Source organism: Platalea leucorodia (assembly GCF_965183815.1).
Source record: "Platalea leucorodia genome assembly, chromosome: 4".
NCBI classification, from domain to species: domain Eukaryota; kingdom Metazoa; phylum Chordata; class Aves; order Pelecaniformes; family Threskiornithidae; genus Platalea; species Platalea leucorodia.
In genome coordinates, this window is record NC_138826.1 from 2,359,151 (window position 1) to 2,378,284 (window position 19,134).

Consider the following 19,134-nt stretch of genomic DNA (forward strand, 5'->3'; position numbering starts at 1 on the left):
TTTAAAACAAACAAAAATTTAAGGACTGGGAAAACACAGGATCCATGCAATCAACATGCGATCAAAACACAAGTCTAAAAGCCTACTCCTGTTAATATCTTGATCAATCATCTATATTTTCACCTTCCAAATGAACAGTGGCTGCTACTGTTTCAAGAGAAAAAAATTTATGTACTGCAAATAATTTCCGTGCGGGGAGGAAAGAAGGGAAGGGGTAGACAGAAGTTTCATACCTAGAGAAATAGTTTAATATACTGGAATAAAAATTACACAGAATAAGAAACATTTAGTTCTTAGTCTTTTTGCTTATTATGAAATATCTGATTTCTTTCAAAGCTAAAATACAAACTTTTCTAAAAGCTGTTTCCTTCTCTTAAAAAGAGTCCAAAGATTTCCAACTAAACATAATGGAGTGAACTCTAAAGCTCTAAGGATGCCCTGCTCCAAACAGGTCCCCACAGGTCTGACATCTTAATCTGGACTGCTGAAGCTGGGGAGAAATTTGTCCTGGAAGCCAGGGCAGGGCTGCTCCTTGCCTAACACCACACGAGACGGCTGCTGCTGCCCTCTGCAACCCACATCGCTGGGCAATCCTACCAGCATCACTCCTTACTTAAAGAAAAAATAATTTCTGAACAAGATAACACACATTTCCTGTATCATTACACTTGAACATCATGCATAGCATCCCTCAAACATATAGAAACCTGTTAGTGCAAGGAAAGCTGAGTGCCCCCCAGTTTTTAAATTAAGGTAAAAGTTAAATTTTGAAGAAAAAAGGTGTTGCACTTGTTGCTTAAATTCAAGAAGTCTTGAAACAAAACCACCATTGTGGTAGCTAATCAGATTTAATTCTGTCAATATAATCTGCTAAGAAGCAAAATAACATTTAAAATTACCTCTGATGTTTTAAAATACAAGTCCTTTATATACCGCATCAGGTTCTCGTGAATAAGTGTTCATCACCACCCATCTGGACAGAAGCCACTTCTGCCCCCTACACATCCCACAGTAACTGCATATACTGCATGTATTTCTTCTTCCTATAGCATCCAAAGCAAACTTTCAGCTTGCCAGAATAAAGCACCATATATCAGGTCCATATATTTTTGTCCATGCCGCAACAGTAATAAACACCTCCACAGCTGAAGAACAGGACTGTAATCCAGATAAGGCTTTTAAACAAAAGCTGCACAGAAATATGCTTCGTTAAATGTGCGCATTTTCTCTCCTGCCACGTGAAGTGGTGCCAAACTGGCCGTTTCCCGGGGTAAAGCCGATCCCAGCCTTCCAGTAGCCTTTTTGCTAGAAACCAGTTCTGCACCTGGCTGGCAAACAACCGCTGCCATGGCTTGGAGAGCTACAGCAGCTAACGGCCCTGCTTCTGCCATCCACAGCACTCAAAAAAAATAATGAGTGACTCCCCAGAAAACAAGTTGCCAGCCTCGTCCCTACCGATGCCTTCCCACAGCGGTCTTACCAGACCAGCACTCCCACGGCCTGGGAAGAACGGTATTTCTGAGCCCTTCTACCCGCTCCCCGCAGAAATACCGCAGCACGGGAGGGCTAGCAGCAGGCTTCCCAGGGACCCCGGCATTAGCATGCCATTTCGTATTTTAAACAGAATTAAAACATTTAGTTCTCGTTACGAAACGGCAGCCTGGATCTTCTCCAGTACTCCACTAATATCTCCAATGCTTCTCTACGTAAATCTAACCCTGGTCAAGACAAACCTGTAACTTCAGAGGGTGTGAAAACAAAACCTACTCTCATTGCCTTTCCAAGCCTGCCCTAGCCAAGAAATATCAGACTGTAAGCAAACCCAGGGTTAGTCTGGGGTGATACACCAATTTCTTTACCTTCCAAAGAACTAATCCCATAAAAATTGTGAAGGTACAGAATTAAATGGCCTATTTTGAACATATACAAATATACACTGCCACAGCAGCCACTAAAAATCAGACCCCATCTTCACATATCAAAAGGTCCACTCCACAGAAGCCCCTGACAGACCAGAGGGACCCACGTTCATGTACAGAGAGCAACATTTGCTTTTTTTTTTTACAGCATTTTAGAAGTATTCAACAAGAGCAAACACGTAATTCTTTATTAAACAATCAAAGACAACAAAAGCAAGTTTCTGTTGTCCCATCGTATTATACTACTAATCCTCTTTGGATGGCAAATCAAAAGACCCCGAAATGCCAAGCTGTAAAAGTGTATTTCCAAGCAGTGGTAGCCTCTGGCTCTTTGGCTACATCTTCAGTCAGCGGCTTTGGCAGAGAGGAATAATCCTGGTCTGTCAAACTGCAAATTCCCAGTGTACTTCCCAGGGCTACCTCAGACTTCTTTATTTTACTTACAGGATGATATTTTAATTGTAATAAACCATTTTCGTCTCCTTTAGAAGAGGCAGGTAGATTATTACTATTGCATTCCAGACTGCATTCAAGATGTGCATTTTCCTACTTCATCTATTGCCCACACGCCAAGCTTTGATTTGAGACATTAGTAGCAGCAGATACTTACACAAGACCTCAGTGGACTTTAAACTGTTTAATCAGGAATTCAGATATACTATTTCCTCCAATACCTCTCCAAAACCAAGTAAACAAACACATTTTGTACCTTCCCCCAGCCCTTACTTATATTGGAAACTTAAGCGCTATGCAAATGCAGCAGCCACTGCTGTGGCCACCCAGCAGTTTAAAGCACATATACTGTAGAATATTTAGGTCATCATTTTATATCATTCACATGAAGCCAAGATGAACATTTTGAAAAAAGTCAAACATTTACATGCAGCATACAAGTAAAATGCCATTAGAAAGTGTGGTGTTAATAAGCTATACGAACCAGTGGTCATGGCGGGTCAGCATCAAGGCTGCAGGACTGGGTCATGCCAGCCCTAGGATGCATCTCGGTACCCGGGGGGGGGGAAAGGATGTGAAACAGTCTGACCAGCTTAGAGACACCCAGTTACTTTAGGATATCTCATTTGAAACAGTGGGCTGCCTAGAGATAATATAATTAATTGGAGCCAAATTGGACAAGAAATGAAGTGCCAAACCCAGGAAAAAACAGCCAGGACAGGGTTAGCATTTCTGTAATAATCAAATTATACCACCAATAGCGAAGACAGAAGTCATGATTGTGTACATTCCTTGCTGTTAGGAGGTACCCGTAAATCCCACCAGCACTCATCCTGTAGAGACACCAAGCAATGTGGCTTACTATGGGACGTGGAAGCACGTTGTCATTCTTACCTTAGTGATGACCCACAAATGGATTAAGTGCCCCTGTGTTTTTAGACTGGAAATCATACGCCAGAAGATTCAATTAGAAGCACTGTGCAATGCACTACAAAGCTATGTTACGCTTTGTTCAGTTGTTCACTGTTTTAACATGTAATCACACATAATAAAAGACTAAGCCATAATTAAGGAATTTGTGACCAAACAATTAAAGAAACAAATACTATGCTAAAGAATCAAAGATGAAGAATATGGTCTCTAAGAATTAGAGGGTCCCCAAAATTAGAGAATCATAGAATGGTTTGGGTTGGAAGGGACCTTAAAGATCACCTGGTTCCAGCCCCCTGCCATGGGCAGGGACACCCACCACCAGACCGGGGTGCTCAAAGCCCCATCCAACCTGGCCTTGAGCACTGCCAGGGATGGGGCAGCCACAGCTTCTCTGGGCAGCCTGTGCCAGTGCCTCACCGCCCTCATAGGGAAGAATTTCTATCCTATATCCAATCTAAATCTCCCCTCTTTCAGTTTAAAGCCATTACCCCTTGTCCTATCACCATGTGCCCTTGTAAAGTCCCTCTCCAGCTTTCTTGTAGGCCCCTTCAGGTACTGAAGGCTGCTCTAGGGTCTCCCCGGAGCCTTCGCTTCTCCAGGCTGAACAACCCCAACTCTCTCAGCCTGTTTGCACGGGAGAGGTGCTCCAGCCCACTGATCATCTTCGTGGCCCTCCTCTGGACTCATTCCAACAGGTCCATGTCCTTCCTATGTTGGGGGCCCCAGAGCTGGACACAGGGCTCCAGGTAGGGCCCCACGGGAGCGGAGCAGAGGGGCAGAATCCCCTCCCTCGCCCCGCTGGCCAGGCTGCTTTGGATGCAGCCCAGGGTACCGTTGGCTTTCCAGGTTGCAAGCTCACATTGCCAGGTGATGCCGAGCTTCTCCTCAACCAACACCCCTAAGTCCTTCTCCTCAGGGCTGCTCTCAATCCATTCTCCGCCCAGCCTGTGTTTGTGCTTGGGATTGCCCCAACCCATGTGCAGGACCTTGCACTTGGCTTTGTTGAACTTCATGAGGTTCACACAGGCCCACCTCTCCAGCCTGCCAATTAGCATCTACTTATTACTGGTTTGAGTTTTAACAAGCCTCACACAAAGGCAAACAAGACATCACAGCTGTCTGGATTTTCCAGAAGCATTCATCACTTCAAAAAATAAACTCAAGATATCAGTCAGCATTTTAAGATCTACTCCTTAATGACCACTGAAGTGCTTGCTGTAAAAGTGTGTATATACTTTTTAATAAGAGGAGGTTACACTTTGAGGTACTGAGAAATACCAAATTTAACTGCCAAAATCACCACTTGACATATATGCATGCATATATACATATAGCAAGACTGAAGTGCACTACTATTACAGCGTTCAGCTGTGTATGTAAATATACAGCAACTACTCTAATACAAGGAGAAGGTGAAAGTTTAATCAAACGAGACTCGTATCAGGTTCAGGGGAACTGAAAATGGGCTAAAAATGAAAAAATCTAGCAGAAGAATGACTTTAATATTAGGTAACATTTCAAATTTTTATCACCTAAATCCACAAAATTCTTGATCTGCTCCTTCCTGCGTTCTCTGCCGAGCTGAAGTCAGGACCAGCTAAATAAAAGATAATGCAACTAGGCATAACACAATAAAAGATATTACCTTCACAATGCATTATTGCTGCCAATTATAAGAATCACTTCAACTTAATTTCAAAGGCACAATCACCCTCAACTGTAACAGTCTCTTTTTTAAATTTCAAACAGTATTACATTAAGGCAATAACTCACCTTCCAGCTATAATATCAGTCTCCCTTATTGCAAAAATACATTTCATAAATACTTCTCATCGACAAGTCAAGCTAATTCAGGTTAATTTTATTGTATTTTGGTGCTATCTCACATTTGTGTGCAATTACCTTTATCATTTTATTGCCATGCCAGAAAGTAATCAGAACAATTATTTGAAAAAGGAGGTGTATAAATTCTAAATCACACTTGCTGGCATTTTTGATAAAATAGCAGCTTTATCTCAGAAAGTGGCAGGGACATTGGATAAATCATGCATCAGTCAAGTGTAGCTGACCCCCAAGTGCATTGCACAATATCAGGAGTGCTTCAAAAGAAACTTTCCTATATAATCCATCATTCTTTATAATACCAAAATAGCTATACCTGAAGAGTGGGAGCTAGAGAATAACAACAAAATAAATCTAAGCAATATGAACAAAACCATTAATAGTGCTCCTTTTTAAGCTGAAGGAGAGTCAGGAATCTGAATTGGGTTCAAGACCAGAATTTCATTGAAATTTTTAAAGTGAGTAGAACAGCTTTATACAAATGAAGCAGCAAACTGTGTATTAAGAATTCACTAAAAATACAAGTACATCTACAGGAAAATACACACAAAAAACGGGCATCAGAAAGACTCATACAAAAATACAAGATTATAGTCTGAATTTTCTTATCACTATCAATCTTGGTTTGATTCAGGACAGCACGGACAAGCATTTCACCGTATTAACAGAAAGCAAAGCATTACAGTTAGTACAAAAATCTGTTTACTAAGTTTAAATTTAATAGCAACAAGAAATCCAGAGAGGAACAGAACTACATTCAGAATTAAATTTCTCATGAAAAAGAAAAATCGTGACATTCTCATAAGAACACCAGAAAGCCCAAAACCTCCTAAATACAGAGACGCTCCTGACGGATGCTCACGCACATAACCACGGCCACGTTTCAGCCTCTTCCACACAAACCCAACATGCATCTTTGGTCACCGCAACACGGCTGCAAAATCAGGGATCAAGTGGGAGACAAATACAGCAATTGTGGAAAACGCCCATGTCTGGCTGCTTTCAGAAACCATTTTTCAGCAACCTGCTTAAAAACTGTTCAGCACATTACGTCGGTGATAATTGATTTCTGCAAAAACCATATGCCAGGCATATATTGTGTGTCACACCAATGTGCGGTTGTGCTCAAAGTAAAACTGTAAACTAATCACACACTATAAATATCACTAAAGAAACATGAGCTACATTACATACATATTTAATATGCATCCAGAACGGGGGGAAACAGTAGCAGAGAGCAGAGGAGCCTGGGCTGTGCCTGCACAGCTCCCAGCAGACCCCTGCTCCCCACAGCAGATGGGGCTGCGAGAGTTCACGTGTTTTACCTTAAACCTTCTGCTTTTCCACATATCAAAAGGGGAAAACTCCCCTAACAGCTAATGCTGCACCTTTCAACTAGAAGTGAGAGTGGGAGAAATGAAAAGGTTAGATAATAAATTATTAGTTTCCTGTCGCTTGCCAGCTATATCACACCTATCTTTGAATGAGAAGGAACCAGTGGGTCCTCCTACCATGCCCAGTTGTGCAGAAGATAATCAAGCATTTTTCTGCCATTATGCCAGGTACCTGCTAAAAGATGTTTGCAACTGGAAGATACATAAATATAACTAAACAGATGATTGCTTAATAGAAAAAGTGAAGCAAGAATTTATTGTCATTAATTTCTTTCTCAACCATTCCCTTGTAAAAAATAAAAACAATTTGCTTTTGTGGAGAAGAGAAAGAAAATCTACAGAGGGGCAGACAGAGGATATGCCAAAATACTACTTTTCTAAGCCACATAAAGCAGATTAAAACCACAAGAGTTGCCACTATTAAGACATTTTTAACAGTGATAGAAGTTGCCAGCAGGAATAGTTAGATTTGCAGGTTTGATTGTACTAGAAATACTTACCTAGAGAAGCATTACTAATGTTACAGAAGTAGTTATTCCACAGAAAAAATGTACTCATATCTTCAAAGTTCATCTTAATTATTTGAAGAATATGGTTATTGACTCAAAATGTGTTGATGCCTTTCTTTCAGTGAGGTAAATTGTCAAGTTGTTGTCTTATTTTACTATAAAGTTGCTGCTCTACACTTATTTCATTGAAGCATCAAGCCTCAAAATTAAGCCTGTTTGGTTTTCAATAAGCGAGGTATTTATCAGGAAATGGAAGCAGCTAACTTATAACTGAAAATATAGCGTTGTCCTGTTAGTTTATGCTCTGTGGAAGATAGATACGTGACGGGGAAAGGTCCACTGATGCCCGTTACCAACCATGACAGAGCTACAGAGATTTACAATGCAGCATCAATCTTGTCAACTGGATTCTTAATACTGACTGCTGGGCACTGGGGAAAAACCAAACTGTGTTACATGAACTCTTTTGTAATGCTGGACTTTCAATGTACACCTAAATGCAAGGGTATTTTACTAGAAACTTACTTTTGGAACAAGCCTTGACGCCATGGTAGATTAAAAGTCTCCACCTGTAAGGAAAAAAATTCTCAGTTAAATTGAGATTTAATTTGAATTCCACAGGAAGAATTGTGTATGTCAATAGTTCATTTCCCTTGTAACCAACTCTGTATCAGTTTAACTGGGCTCTAAGTTTCAGTATATATAATTTCAAAAGGTAGTTTGATTTTTTTACAAGCAACCAGGAATTTTAATGTTCATTAGGTCACCTACTGCTTGTTACGAGTCAAACAAAAAAAATCAACAGATGGCACATTGAAGACTTCTTCCATAACAAGCGCCACACAGCTCTGATCTTTTGAATAAGAATGCCTTAAAAGATATAGTATTAATTTAAGAAATATTTGTACAGGCAGTAACACACTTCTGAGCTACTTAGTAAAATAAACAGCCTTTTGTGATTTAATAAATAACACATTTTAAGTCATGAAAGCAAGTGACTTTTAGTTATATTCTGGGTTTAAAAGTACCGATTGCAAAACACTAAGAAAGTACCTAAGAAATGTTAACTTCAGTTGTTATAATTCTAGTCTTAATCATTATTTATAGCTCCTTAACAAAAAATACAACAGGTTCCTCTTTGCTCTCCCCTTTGAAATAAAGGATGATTGCTATTTTCTTGGCATTTACTTAGTTTTCCCCCCTCTATTTTCTTTTCAGTGCTATTTAGCCAAGATCACTACATCTTTGCAAACATGTGCTATCAGCATTACATTTTTGAAAATCGGGGAGAGTATCTGACAAAGCTCAGCCTCAGAGCCCTGACTCCCAGCCAACCGCAATGGGAACTCTTCCACTTAAGTGGGGGAACTCGCTACTCCACGGGAGAGGATAACCGTATCCGCTTAAGAAATGATAAATCTCTTCAGAGAAATGATACGAGCGTCCGAGGCTTTCCAAGTCCTCTCAAACTCATCAAGCCTTGAAGTCCAAGGCAGTGACAGAACTCACAGCGACTTCCAAGCTACTTAGAAGAAAACAGTAATATTTAATATTACATCTTAATTATTTTAAGAGTTTAAAATTAAGATCCTGAATAATGACTATTTTAAATATGCTGACAATCATAGCCTTGCAAGGTAGACATTGCAAAGATCACTAATTCCATTTTAAATGTGAATAAGTCAGGCAGATGAGCAATCTACTCATATTGCTTAAAATATCTGTGATAGTGCTAAAAATAAAATAGCAATTTACTTCTATTGTCACTTCAGAGTTTTAACTTTCAAAGTGCATAGCAACACTCAGCTTTTTCAGATGTTTCTGAAGGGTAAAGCTAGAATATTTGCCTTGAAAAGCAGATTTATCCAGAAGCTCTTTTCAACCCTGGGCCAAAGCCCAGTAGTACAGTGTGTAGGTGCTCTGAATTACACCAACACTGCAGAGAGGTGCTACAACCTTCTGACCATCGATATTCTCTTCTGCTTTCCCACGCTACCACCCCAAAACACAGACAAACTAGAAGGGGACGCGACAGTCCGGCAGATGCTGCAGGACCCCGGGAAGGGCACACTGCTGCTTTGCTGGATCGCATGGCCGCTTTCCCCAATTTGCTGACCAAGGCCATCGGGCTGAGAAGTCACCGAGTCTCTTCTGATTCCAGATGGTAACTACGCAGGAACACAATTTAACTAGAAAACGCAGTGTAATGTGGAGTTATTCACCTGCAGATAAAACTCGCAACATCCCATTCCTCCCCCAAATTAAGTAAAGTGTGATGTTTGGAGTGTATCAGCCCAAACGCTCTCATCTGAAGTAAAAAATACACCCAGAGATTGCCCAGAGCAGCAAACTGCTGCACCATGTGCAACGGGGCAGCGGCACGGGACGTGTGACACCCCCTCAGCTGGAAAGCAGGCAGTCCCTCCAGCCAGCCCCAGGAGGGACACGTTCAGGAGTATTAACGCCCCAGAACACGCATCTCTCCTCTGCCACGGCTACGCTTCCCCAGGAGGCCAAGGAGGAGCGCAGCTGCCGAGATGGCAGGGGATGGCTGCCGAGACAGCAGCCCGCCACCCCCCGCGCTGCCGGGAAGGCGAGCCAGCAGCGTGCCTCCGTCCCCCCCGCTCTGCCGGGCAAAGCAAGAACCGGCCACCATCAAAACGCCACTCCTACGGTGGCAGGCAACCCAAGGAAGGGTCACCTACAGCCTCCACGAGAAAAGGGAAACCCAAAGCCTTCCTCTGATGTACCTGTGTCTTTTGCAACCTGAATATGATTTAAATCCGGACACATTTGTATGAAGGACCGGCACCTATGCACCTTTGCTTCACTTGCACCAAATGTTAAATAATTACCATTTAACTGTTACTTATGCCCCTCTCCCCATCTCCTACCGGCTGATCTGATGGCACACGCTGCTTTGGATTCTGGTGAGATCCACTTGCTCCCTCCCTTCCCACTGGGAAATAAAGTGTTTCCATGATAGCAGCTGCTCGTGGGTGGATGAAGGGCCACTCCAGCACATCGGGCAAGCCAGACAACAAGCATTCATCCCAACTGAAGGAGCCTGGAGCCCAGCACACAGCTCTGGGACAAAACTTGTCAGGAAACATCCCTTTCCACAAAATATTTTTGTTTTATATTTATTTGCAACACAGTTTCTCTCCCTGTTTATGAAAGAAACCATGTGAAATGCCAAAATCAAGTTAAATTTCAAGTTGTTGTTTTAAACAGCATCTGCAGGTAAAACTCTCAACACCCCATTCCACATAAAAATTAAGTAAAAAAGATAGGGGAAAACTATACAAGACCAGTGCTAAACATCAGAGGGCTGGGAAAGTCCAAAACATTGCTCCAAAATGCATCTCAATCTTGCAAAGACTGCCTTGTTGGAAGAGGCCAATACACGCACTACTAACTCCTTTTCACATTGAGTTGAAGGGTTCTCCTAAGGTTGATTTTGAAGGTAAGAACCCAAAACCTCTTCTGAACGGCACAGGAATTGCCACTATCAAATTCAATTGTGATACCTCATTCTGGATCACGTTCCAGAAACTGAGACACCAGAATCACTGCACCCATCTTAAAGACTGAAACCTTGTTGTCATCAATCCCTTCACCAAAACGAAACATTTCCTCCTGCATTTGCAGAGAGTAGGATAAACGGAAGAGATCAATTAATAAGCAGAAGTGAGGAAGTTAAAAAAAGAGTAATTTGGCCCCATCCTCACCCACTCAGAGCTGCCTGACTGGACCAATGAAGCCCATCTCCTACCGAGCTCCTACCTCGTACCTGAGCTGTGGCTCCCCTTGGCCTTTCCATCAAGATGTTCCCAGGTTCCCCAGAACTTATTTTTCCACGGAAGAGCTGTGCTGAGGCTGAAGCCATACTGACAAGCAGCCAGGCAGTGGGACACTCCTGAGACACCTGCAAGACACACAAATGCCTTCAGGTGCCGAAGAGGAGCTCCTGCACAGCAGGAGATGGGATGGTGCAGGAAGCTAATATATCCTAGACCCGTCCTGTGAGCATCCCAAACCTCTGAATATGTCCATAGAACAAAAATTTAAAGAAAAGTCAGAGGTTACATCAAAAAACAGATCCTTAAAGGCCATGAAAAATTTCAGCCATATTTCATTGACAGTCTAGAACAGAAGTCCTTGGGTTTTAAGATACTCTCCTGTTTACTTCCATAGAACTGCAGCCTGAAAAGTACATGTGAGGGCAGCCCTACAGTAAGAACTCTTAGAGTCATAAAAAGTATTTTTCTCAGTTCATCAACTTTTAAACACTAAAGGAAGGTTCTCCTTGAAAGACAAGTCCTCAGGATCGGCAGAACATAATACTCTCTGGTCTCAGTACTAAAATTTAAAAACAGCTATTACATCAAGTCAGTATATGAATAAAATTCCATATGAAAACATTTAAAGTACATTAGATTTTTGGTCAAGATGAAAGACTGAAAAAAACTCGAGCAATCTATTCTAATTGGGTTCCCATGGTAACTGTACAATTGGGTTTTTCAGTATAACATCCCAAAGGCCCAATGCACACTTGTAAAATATACTTCAAACAGCCTGAATTGTTTTTACATTACAGCACTCCCAGGAAGACCAATTACTATACATCCCCACCCTAACTATTAGTGGCAGGAGATGTTAACACTATTGGCCATATTAACATAAGTCATGTAAAAAACACCACATATCACCATCATTATATAAAACTAATTACACACTTCAGATTCATCAAACATGTTCTGAGTAATAAACCAATACTAGTCTTGTCACAAGATCATGTTTACTGAATGTTAGAAATCAACCCCAAATATATGCCAAACCATTTTGCTTCTCATATTGATTTCAAGGATAAACAGAATCAATCATTAATAATTACATTATAAGATGACCCATAGGGTTAATCATATTCTTAGAAACTCTCACTATGGAATCAAATATAGCTGCACAAAAAGAAAACTGAAAAGCATTCAAATCCAGGCCATGTGCATCACCAATAATATAAAACAAGGTGCATTCACCGACATGTGACTCATGTAACTGGTGAAAAGAAAACAGTATTATTCTGCTATTTAAAAAGAAACAAACACAAGCATTTATTAAAAAAGCTTCTCTCAGGTTAAGCACTTTGCCTTTTTGGGCCTCAGTTTCACTTTCTGAAAGCCCAACACTGGCTACAGACTCAACTTGTCCTTCCAGACAAGCCGTCCATCCAACTACCTAAGCCTCAAAGCTAAAAGGAGGTAACAACCCACACCCACTCTAAGTAAGATACAAACCCAACTAATTCACTTATATTTCCAGGGAAAAAAGAAAAAAAAAAACTGTGGCCAGTTTGAATAAAGTCAATCTCATTTCTCCATCAACCAACCCAAAATCTTGGTACTTCACAGACTGAAGTTAGCAAATAACCAGAGGTATTTCTGGTGTGCAAGGGATCTCCCTTTTCTCCCCACCCTTCCCACTCCATGATATTTGATCATGCTAAATTTCAATGGAGCAAGATGAAGGGAAAACGAAGTTGTGTAAATTGTTTCTCCAGGACACTGCTGACAGTCTACAAATGCACTGTCAACATCGCCAGCCCACGGCTGCCAAAGCAAGTTTGTGCGTTTCACATGTATTTTTAGATGCTGTACATTCCGCCTTGTGGTTTTTACATGCAAAACAGAATTTCATCTTTTAACACAGCCTTAAGGATACTTTAGGTGTTTATTAAAAAGTTTAAGTAATTAACAGACCTTCTGCGTACTTGAATGTACAAACAACCAAAGATAATGTTATTGTTTGCACTGTACTGACTGATCTAAGGCAGTCAGATAATTTAAATTTTATTGAGTGATGATTATACAGCAGCAACATTCACAAGGCGGCACTAATACTTGCTATCTGCTAATGCCGAGTTACCTGGAGGGAGTTAAATTTGCACTTCGAGCATGTAGATGGCATCATTCAGAAAACAAAACAAATCTGCTTTCAGAGTGGGCTGTGCTGCTAATATATACTACTTTACTGAAATTTCATTAGATTTTATTAATCTGATCATAACACACTGAAAAGTGGTATTTGAATAATAATTAAATCCTGAAATGCACCCATCAGGTAAGCCCATCTCTTCAGTATCCCATCTTCAACAGCACGTAGCTACCGAGTACTACAAAAACAAGGCAAAGCATGCAGTGATTTTTACTGGTATACCACCATTCCCCCCCAAAAAGTGGGATTCGAACTTCCCGAGTCAGAAGTGGGATTTCTAATAAAAGCTAGCTCCTGAGCCCAGGCCCAGCATCCCCAGCTGCTTATTCCAAGACCCACAGCTCAGCTACATGCTGGGTAGCGAACACAGAGTGCGACCTGAACAGACACCCGCCCCCTCTCTGGATGCCATCAGCTCCTGCTTTGGGAGAGGCAGAATTATTCTTTTATTCCCCTTTGCCAAGCTGCTCAAGACTACAGCCCCCCATCAGCAGGGCTCTTTTACTGCCGTTTCACTTGGAAAGCAGAGGGGAAGTCAGCATCTTTGCATCAATCAACTCCCCTCTTCCTCCTTGAGATTAAAGGGGACTTGTTCGGAGATAAGCGTTTTTAATCACTTCCAGAACCTCCGTTGCAATGGGGAGAATTTCAGCTGCATGTCCAAATTTTACAAGTGACTTGAAAAGATACCTGAAATGATTTACACCATTTAATTTGGCACAATATAAATCAAAATAGATAGCAGATAATCCTGACAAACATCCGGACAGGGTGCTTTTGCTCTGCTGGTATAAAATAGTAAATAAAGAAACAACTTGAAAAAGGATTGGCAAAAAGCATCAAACCGGTAACATATTTCCAAAGAAAAACTTTCACGATTACTCAACTTCCATAAAACTCCAAAGCCACACAAGCTTTATTGACATTCAAGTACATTTGACTTTTTTAGACAGTAGTCTGGACCACACAAGTAGATCATCCGTTTTAAAATTGCATTTTGCATTTCTGGAAAATACTTTAATAGAGGTTTGGTCTGGTTTTACAGTTTGGTTGTTCCTCCAGCTGTATGTTTAAGTTAGTGCTGGCCCAAACACACCTGTGCCGGGTGATAATGTTAGCTTTATAGGAGACAAAATTTAACACGGAATTTTTTTTCTTGCATCAGGAAGGTTTCGCTCATGACACCTTCAGATAACTTAGAACAACTGAAGCCCGGGCCAGCACAGATCTGTAACACAGCAACCTTCACAGCTATCAGCAGAGGGAAGAAACTCAAGAACTGGAAGTCTGCAGTAAGGACACCAAACGAGGCCTTTTGCTTTTTTATCACGGCATTAATGAAGAAGTTAAAGTTCACAAAACCAGCCAAGACACACGCTGAAACCTGTCACTACCTCAAGGATTTCAAGCCTCCTGAAATTAAAACTTTGTCCTACGTTTTCCCATTAGTTACATTCTCTTCACCAGTCCAGATATCTTATGAACACTCTGTAAACTAGAGAATTGCACAATCCGTCAATAAAGTAAGCGTATTTTGAACTACTGTCCGTATGACTCAATTTGTCAGTAAAAACTGCCACCAGCGCTGTGCTTGCAGAAAAATGTCCATAAATGCATTATTGCGACTGGCAGATCGATGTCCATAATAAAAACAAATAGATTTAACAAGTGCTCGCTTTTACGAGTTATGCAATTGGTGGGATGTGCATTCAGCCTCACCCGACAACTTCTGGGAATGGGCAATACAGACCGGCTTAGGCACTGGCTGACTTCACTGGTGTTACAAACAGGAAATTATTCTAACGCAGGAAATCTTTAAAAGCGTTAGACTGCATACTAATGCCTTCAGGATGTATTCAGAAGTTTCACACATTCGGAATTTAACATATTGTTCTGTGAAATACAAAATGAGAGATGTTAACAACTACCACGAGCAGCGAGGCTTTTTTTGCTGTGTTCTTTGCAGAAAAGAAGTTGAATTTAGGTCAGCTGCACCCCAGGCAGAATGGCTCACTAGTCTGGAGGCTGATGTTAAACACCCCAACAAATCAGGACCTACAATTTGTTCTCACAAAGCTCTTGCAGCACCATCACCAGAATGACCCTCGCTGCTGCAACCACCTTTCAGTCACCACAAGTGAGGATGTCACCTCGGTACCAGAGGTTGAGGACAGGGCTCACTGGAAAATTATGCACCGGTTTGTACAGGAGCAGGCTCAATTCATAAACAGCAGTTGTTCTCGCTCCTCCAAAACCCTAATTGCATGGGAAAAGAACACTACAAAAACAGTCATCCATGTCTTTGACATGTTCCCCTTCGGATTTTCTGCATTACTGTTTCTCCTAACAGTTTCCCCTGTCACCAAAGTCAGTTTAAACATAGTTTCCCTGGTGCAGCCTTTCCACCTTATCCACACTTCCCGTAACAAACTTAATACTTTTTCTGCACAAGTCCTTAAATTAGCCACTCAAGGAAACCCCGATAACCTTCCCAAAGGGCACGAGCTTCTCCTTCAGGCTACTATCCCTTTAGTGATGCCATTAACTGATTCTCTACATACGTTAAGCATTAAACAGTAGTGACAAGTTAATTACGGAGTTATCAAGAGATAAAGTAGTCACGGTAACACAAGTTGCAATATAACTACAACAGTTTCCTATAGAGCTTCTGTTCAGTTGCTGGTGTAATTGGTGTAATTAACTTGTCATGGATCAGAATGCAGATAGGAATTGCTAAAGCCACCTTGCAAGCTCACATGGCTACATCTTTTTTCCTTTGAAGCTTGAGGCTTTCGGTAGAACTGTCCACATTTGTAACATTTCTGTTTGAAAACAAAAGCAAACAAAACTTTTCACTTGGAAAAATTGTTACAGGCTGACAAAACATTCGTAAGAAAACAAATAAACAACTTGGCAAATTTCACCTAACTGGATGTTTTTAGACAGAAGTATCCTGCACTACAGGAGTGGGTTTTTGCCCCAGGGGCAATAAGCTTTGCAAGCATCATAGCAGTCAAACACGCGTTAAGGAACTTAAATGATGGATCAATTCAGAGAGGGGAGGGGGACCTGTTCAAGAGGGCAGAAGCCCCAACCCAAAATTAAGACCTGAAGAAATAACTTGGGTTTAAAACAAGATATTCTGTGGTACCTATGATTCTGTTCTGAGGTTGCAAGCGCTAGCCTAAGAACCAGAGCCAGGCTGTCCCACGTTCGCTAACCCTTCAGGTCTTGACACAAGGGGCAAATGTAAAGGCTCGCTTCTTCCCACGGAGACCTTTCCGAAGGGGTGCCCGTGCACAGGCAGGGGAACAGAGCTGCTAGAGGAGACTTTTGTCTCACCAGACCATCTGTGGGCTTCCACATCACCAGGCAGGGAGGCATCGTAATGCGACGGGAGATCCCCTGTCGTGGCTCCGCTTAAGCTGCATTTCCATGCAAGCGAGGGAAGACCAAAGGCCACGGCAGCAGTTCAGGGAGGGGGAGCTCCTACGCCGCCAGTTTTGGTCCCCCGTGCATTAGGGAGACAGGCAGGGCTTGGAGGCCAAAACCTTCATCAGGTTCACAAGGGATCCCTGTCATCTGAACAGACCCCTCCAGAAGACAACCCTTGTCCTCTGCCCAGGGGGAGCACAAGCCTGGACACAACAGTTATGCCGTGACAGTCATTTCCAAACTAAATGTTATGCCCCCATTTATAAAATGGAAGGCTTTCCTATGTGAAACGCTGTAGAGACTGCACCTTGCCATTTAATAAGAGCTCCATTACACAAAAATACCATACAACTCAGTAACAGGTTTATTTGGGAGTTGGGGGGAAAAAAAAAATCATTCTTTACATTTACTTAACTTTAGAAATTGTGTTCAGTTACAATATCGTACTTATTTTACAAACAGTTGCAGAGCTTGGCTTTTGGGTCAATGGCAAAAGGACATTTTTATGTTAATATCAATTTGACACGCATTACTTTAGTGCAGTTTCACGCTAATCTGATCTGACCACAGGCTGCTGCCAGGATCCCAATGGAAACCAATGCACCACAGCAGCCACAGCACCGCGTCCCCGGGCAGGGAAAGGGTTTGGCGAGCTGCTGGGGCAGGACCAGCGCCTAGGGCAGCTCGCTACCAGCCCGGGTTAAGCTTTACAACCAACACTCCCCTGCAGGGAAGACTCCCGACACCGGGGCCTGGTGCCCGCGCTGCTGGGAAAGGCCTGGGCCACAGCAGGGGTGCTTCCCCTCCGAGGGCCTGCAGGTGTCAGTGAACGGGGACACCGGGGAGCGAGGGAGCCCCCGCCGCTCGGCCGGCTAAGCCCGACTACGGGCTCAGCGCGGAGGCACGAAGGGGCTGCGGCCGCTCGGCCCCGCCACAGCTGCTCAGGGGGACGCAGGGCCCCTGCCCGGGAGCGGCCCTGCTCCCAGGCCCGGCCGGGCGGCGTCTCCCGCCGGCCCCAGCCCGCCGCCATCTCCCCGCCCGCCCTCCCCGCCATGAGGCGGCCGCGCTGCCCAGGCCGAGCCCGCCCCGCCGGGCCCGGAGCCCCGCGGCTCCCCGGCCCGCCCGCGCACCTGCCCGCGAGGAGGAGGAGGAGGAGGAGGAGGGAGGGCGGCGGAGAGGCCGCCGGAGCGTCCCCGGCGCCGGCAGCCGCAGCGAGCCCGGCGCCACGGAGGGGGCTGTTCCTGCCGGGCCGCGGCGGGGGAGGCGCCGCGCCGCCGGGGCGGAGCCGCCCGGCCGCCCCCGGGGCCCGGAAACCCGCGCCGGGCGGCCGAGGGAAGCGGGCGGGCGAGGGAAGCGGCCCGAGCAGGGCCGGGCCGGCCCCGCGGCCTCGGCTCGGCCCCAGCCCCGAGCGTGCGGTGCGCCCTGCCCGGCCCTTCCGCAGGGCCTCCTACCTGGCTGCGCGGGGCTGCTCCGTGCCGGGCTGCGGGGGGCACCCCAGCCCCCTCGCCCTGCTTATATGGCCGGGGCAAGGAGGGGCAGCTCGCCCGGGGTCATGCAGCCCAGCTGCGGCCGGCGGGCGGGCCTCCTCCCACGGCTCCCCGGGTCGGAGCCGGGCGGCTACTCCAGGCCACACAGGTGGTCAGAAAAGTGGATTTCTGCAAAAGCCCGTCACAGAATAACGGGCCGCAAAGCAGGAGGAGTGGGAGCCCCCACGGTGCTGAGCCCCTGTGGTGGCCGTGCACCTTCGTTCTTCCTTTAGGCAGTGAAATACAGGTGGCTGCTGACCAAAATCTACCGCATAGGGAAGCAAAATGCAGGTCTTACAGCTGCATGTGGTGTTTAAAATTATCTAGGTCTATTATTCTGCTCGTGCTTTGGGGCAGGAGGGATGATGAAGGGCAACAGGCAAAGACTGGCAGCGTCGGGGAATCGGCCTTTTCCACCCATTGGCAAAGTGAGGAGTAAGGGTGGGGACAGGGAATTAGACCAGAGTTCGCAGAGGGGCAAGCGTTTGGCAAATTCAGTTCCTAAAAGAGGAGACATGGAGTTAATAAGGGAGTTGATAAGGGAGTTAATGTCAGAGGAAAGGAGACCGTAGGGTGAGGTTTATTTGAGGTCATAAAAAAACAGGACAAAAGGTGCCAGTAAAGTTTGCAACGAGAAACCACTAATTTTCAAGCCAGAGAATCTTTCACTGTCTGAATCTTAATCTGAGTTACAGCAGCAGCAATTTTATTAGTCATGTTGTGTGACTCAGAAGGTATCACAAAATGGAGGAAGCCACTTGGGAAAGATCAGAACAATTTTTAAAAAAATTACAGAATTCTGGAAATCCTTTGTTCATAGGGAATGAACGCTAAATAAAATGGCATCTAGTTAAGGCCTGTTAAATCTGATTCGAAAAAATTACAAAATCTGGTCCAAAATGCGGAAGTTTCCCCGGTGCAGTTGAAAGTACCTTTGCAATAGTTGCACTTGGTGCAAACTCAGCAACGGGCAACGACTCACACTGCTGTGTAATAGCACTGAGAGGCTCCTGCTGGTTTTAGCAGTATTTTTTGACATGACACCTAGTTTTCCCTTTCGCTTCCTGCGCCGTTAACCTTGAGTCTCTCAAGGAAACGTAAGCAAGGAATGTTTACCACCCTCTCTTAC

At 43.8% G+C, this 19,134-nt stretch overlaps 1 protein-coding gene across 1 annotated transcript in view; it reads right to left on the reverse strand.

The window, feature by feature from the left end:
• The window catches only part of MGMT (O-6-methylguanine-DNA methyltransferase), a 170,787-nt gene extending 153,085 nt beyond the window's left edge, over positions 1–17,702 (reverse strand). The window contains exons 1-2 of the mRNA XM_082308116.1: positions 17,610–17,702; positions 7,576–7,619 (exon numbers count right to left, since the gene is read on the reverse strand). Of these exons, the coding sequence (XP_082164242.1) occupies positions 7,576–7,599 (24 nt within the window). The 5' untranslated portion in view covers positions 7,600–7,619; positions 17,610–17,702. The remainder of the gene's footprint in view (positions 1–7,575; positions 7,620–17,609) is intronic.
• Positions 17,703–19,134: the final 1,432 nt, after the last annotated feature.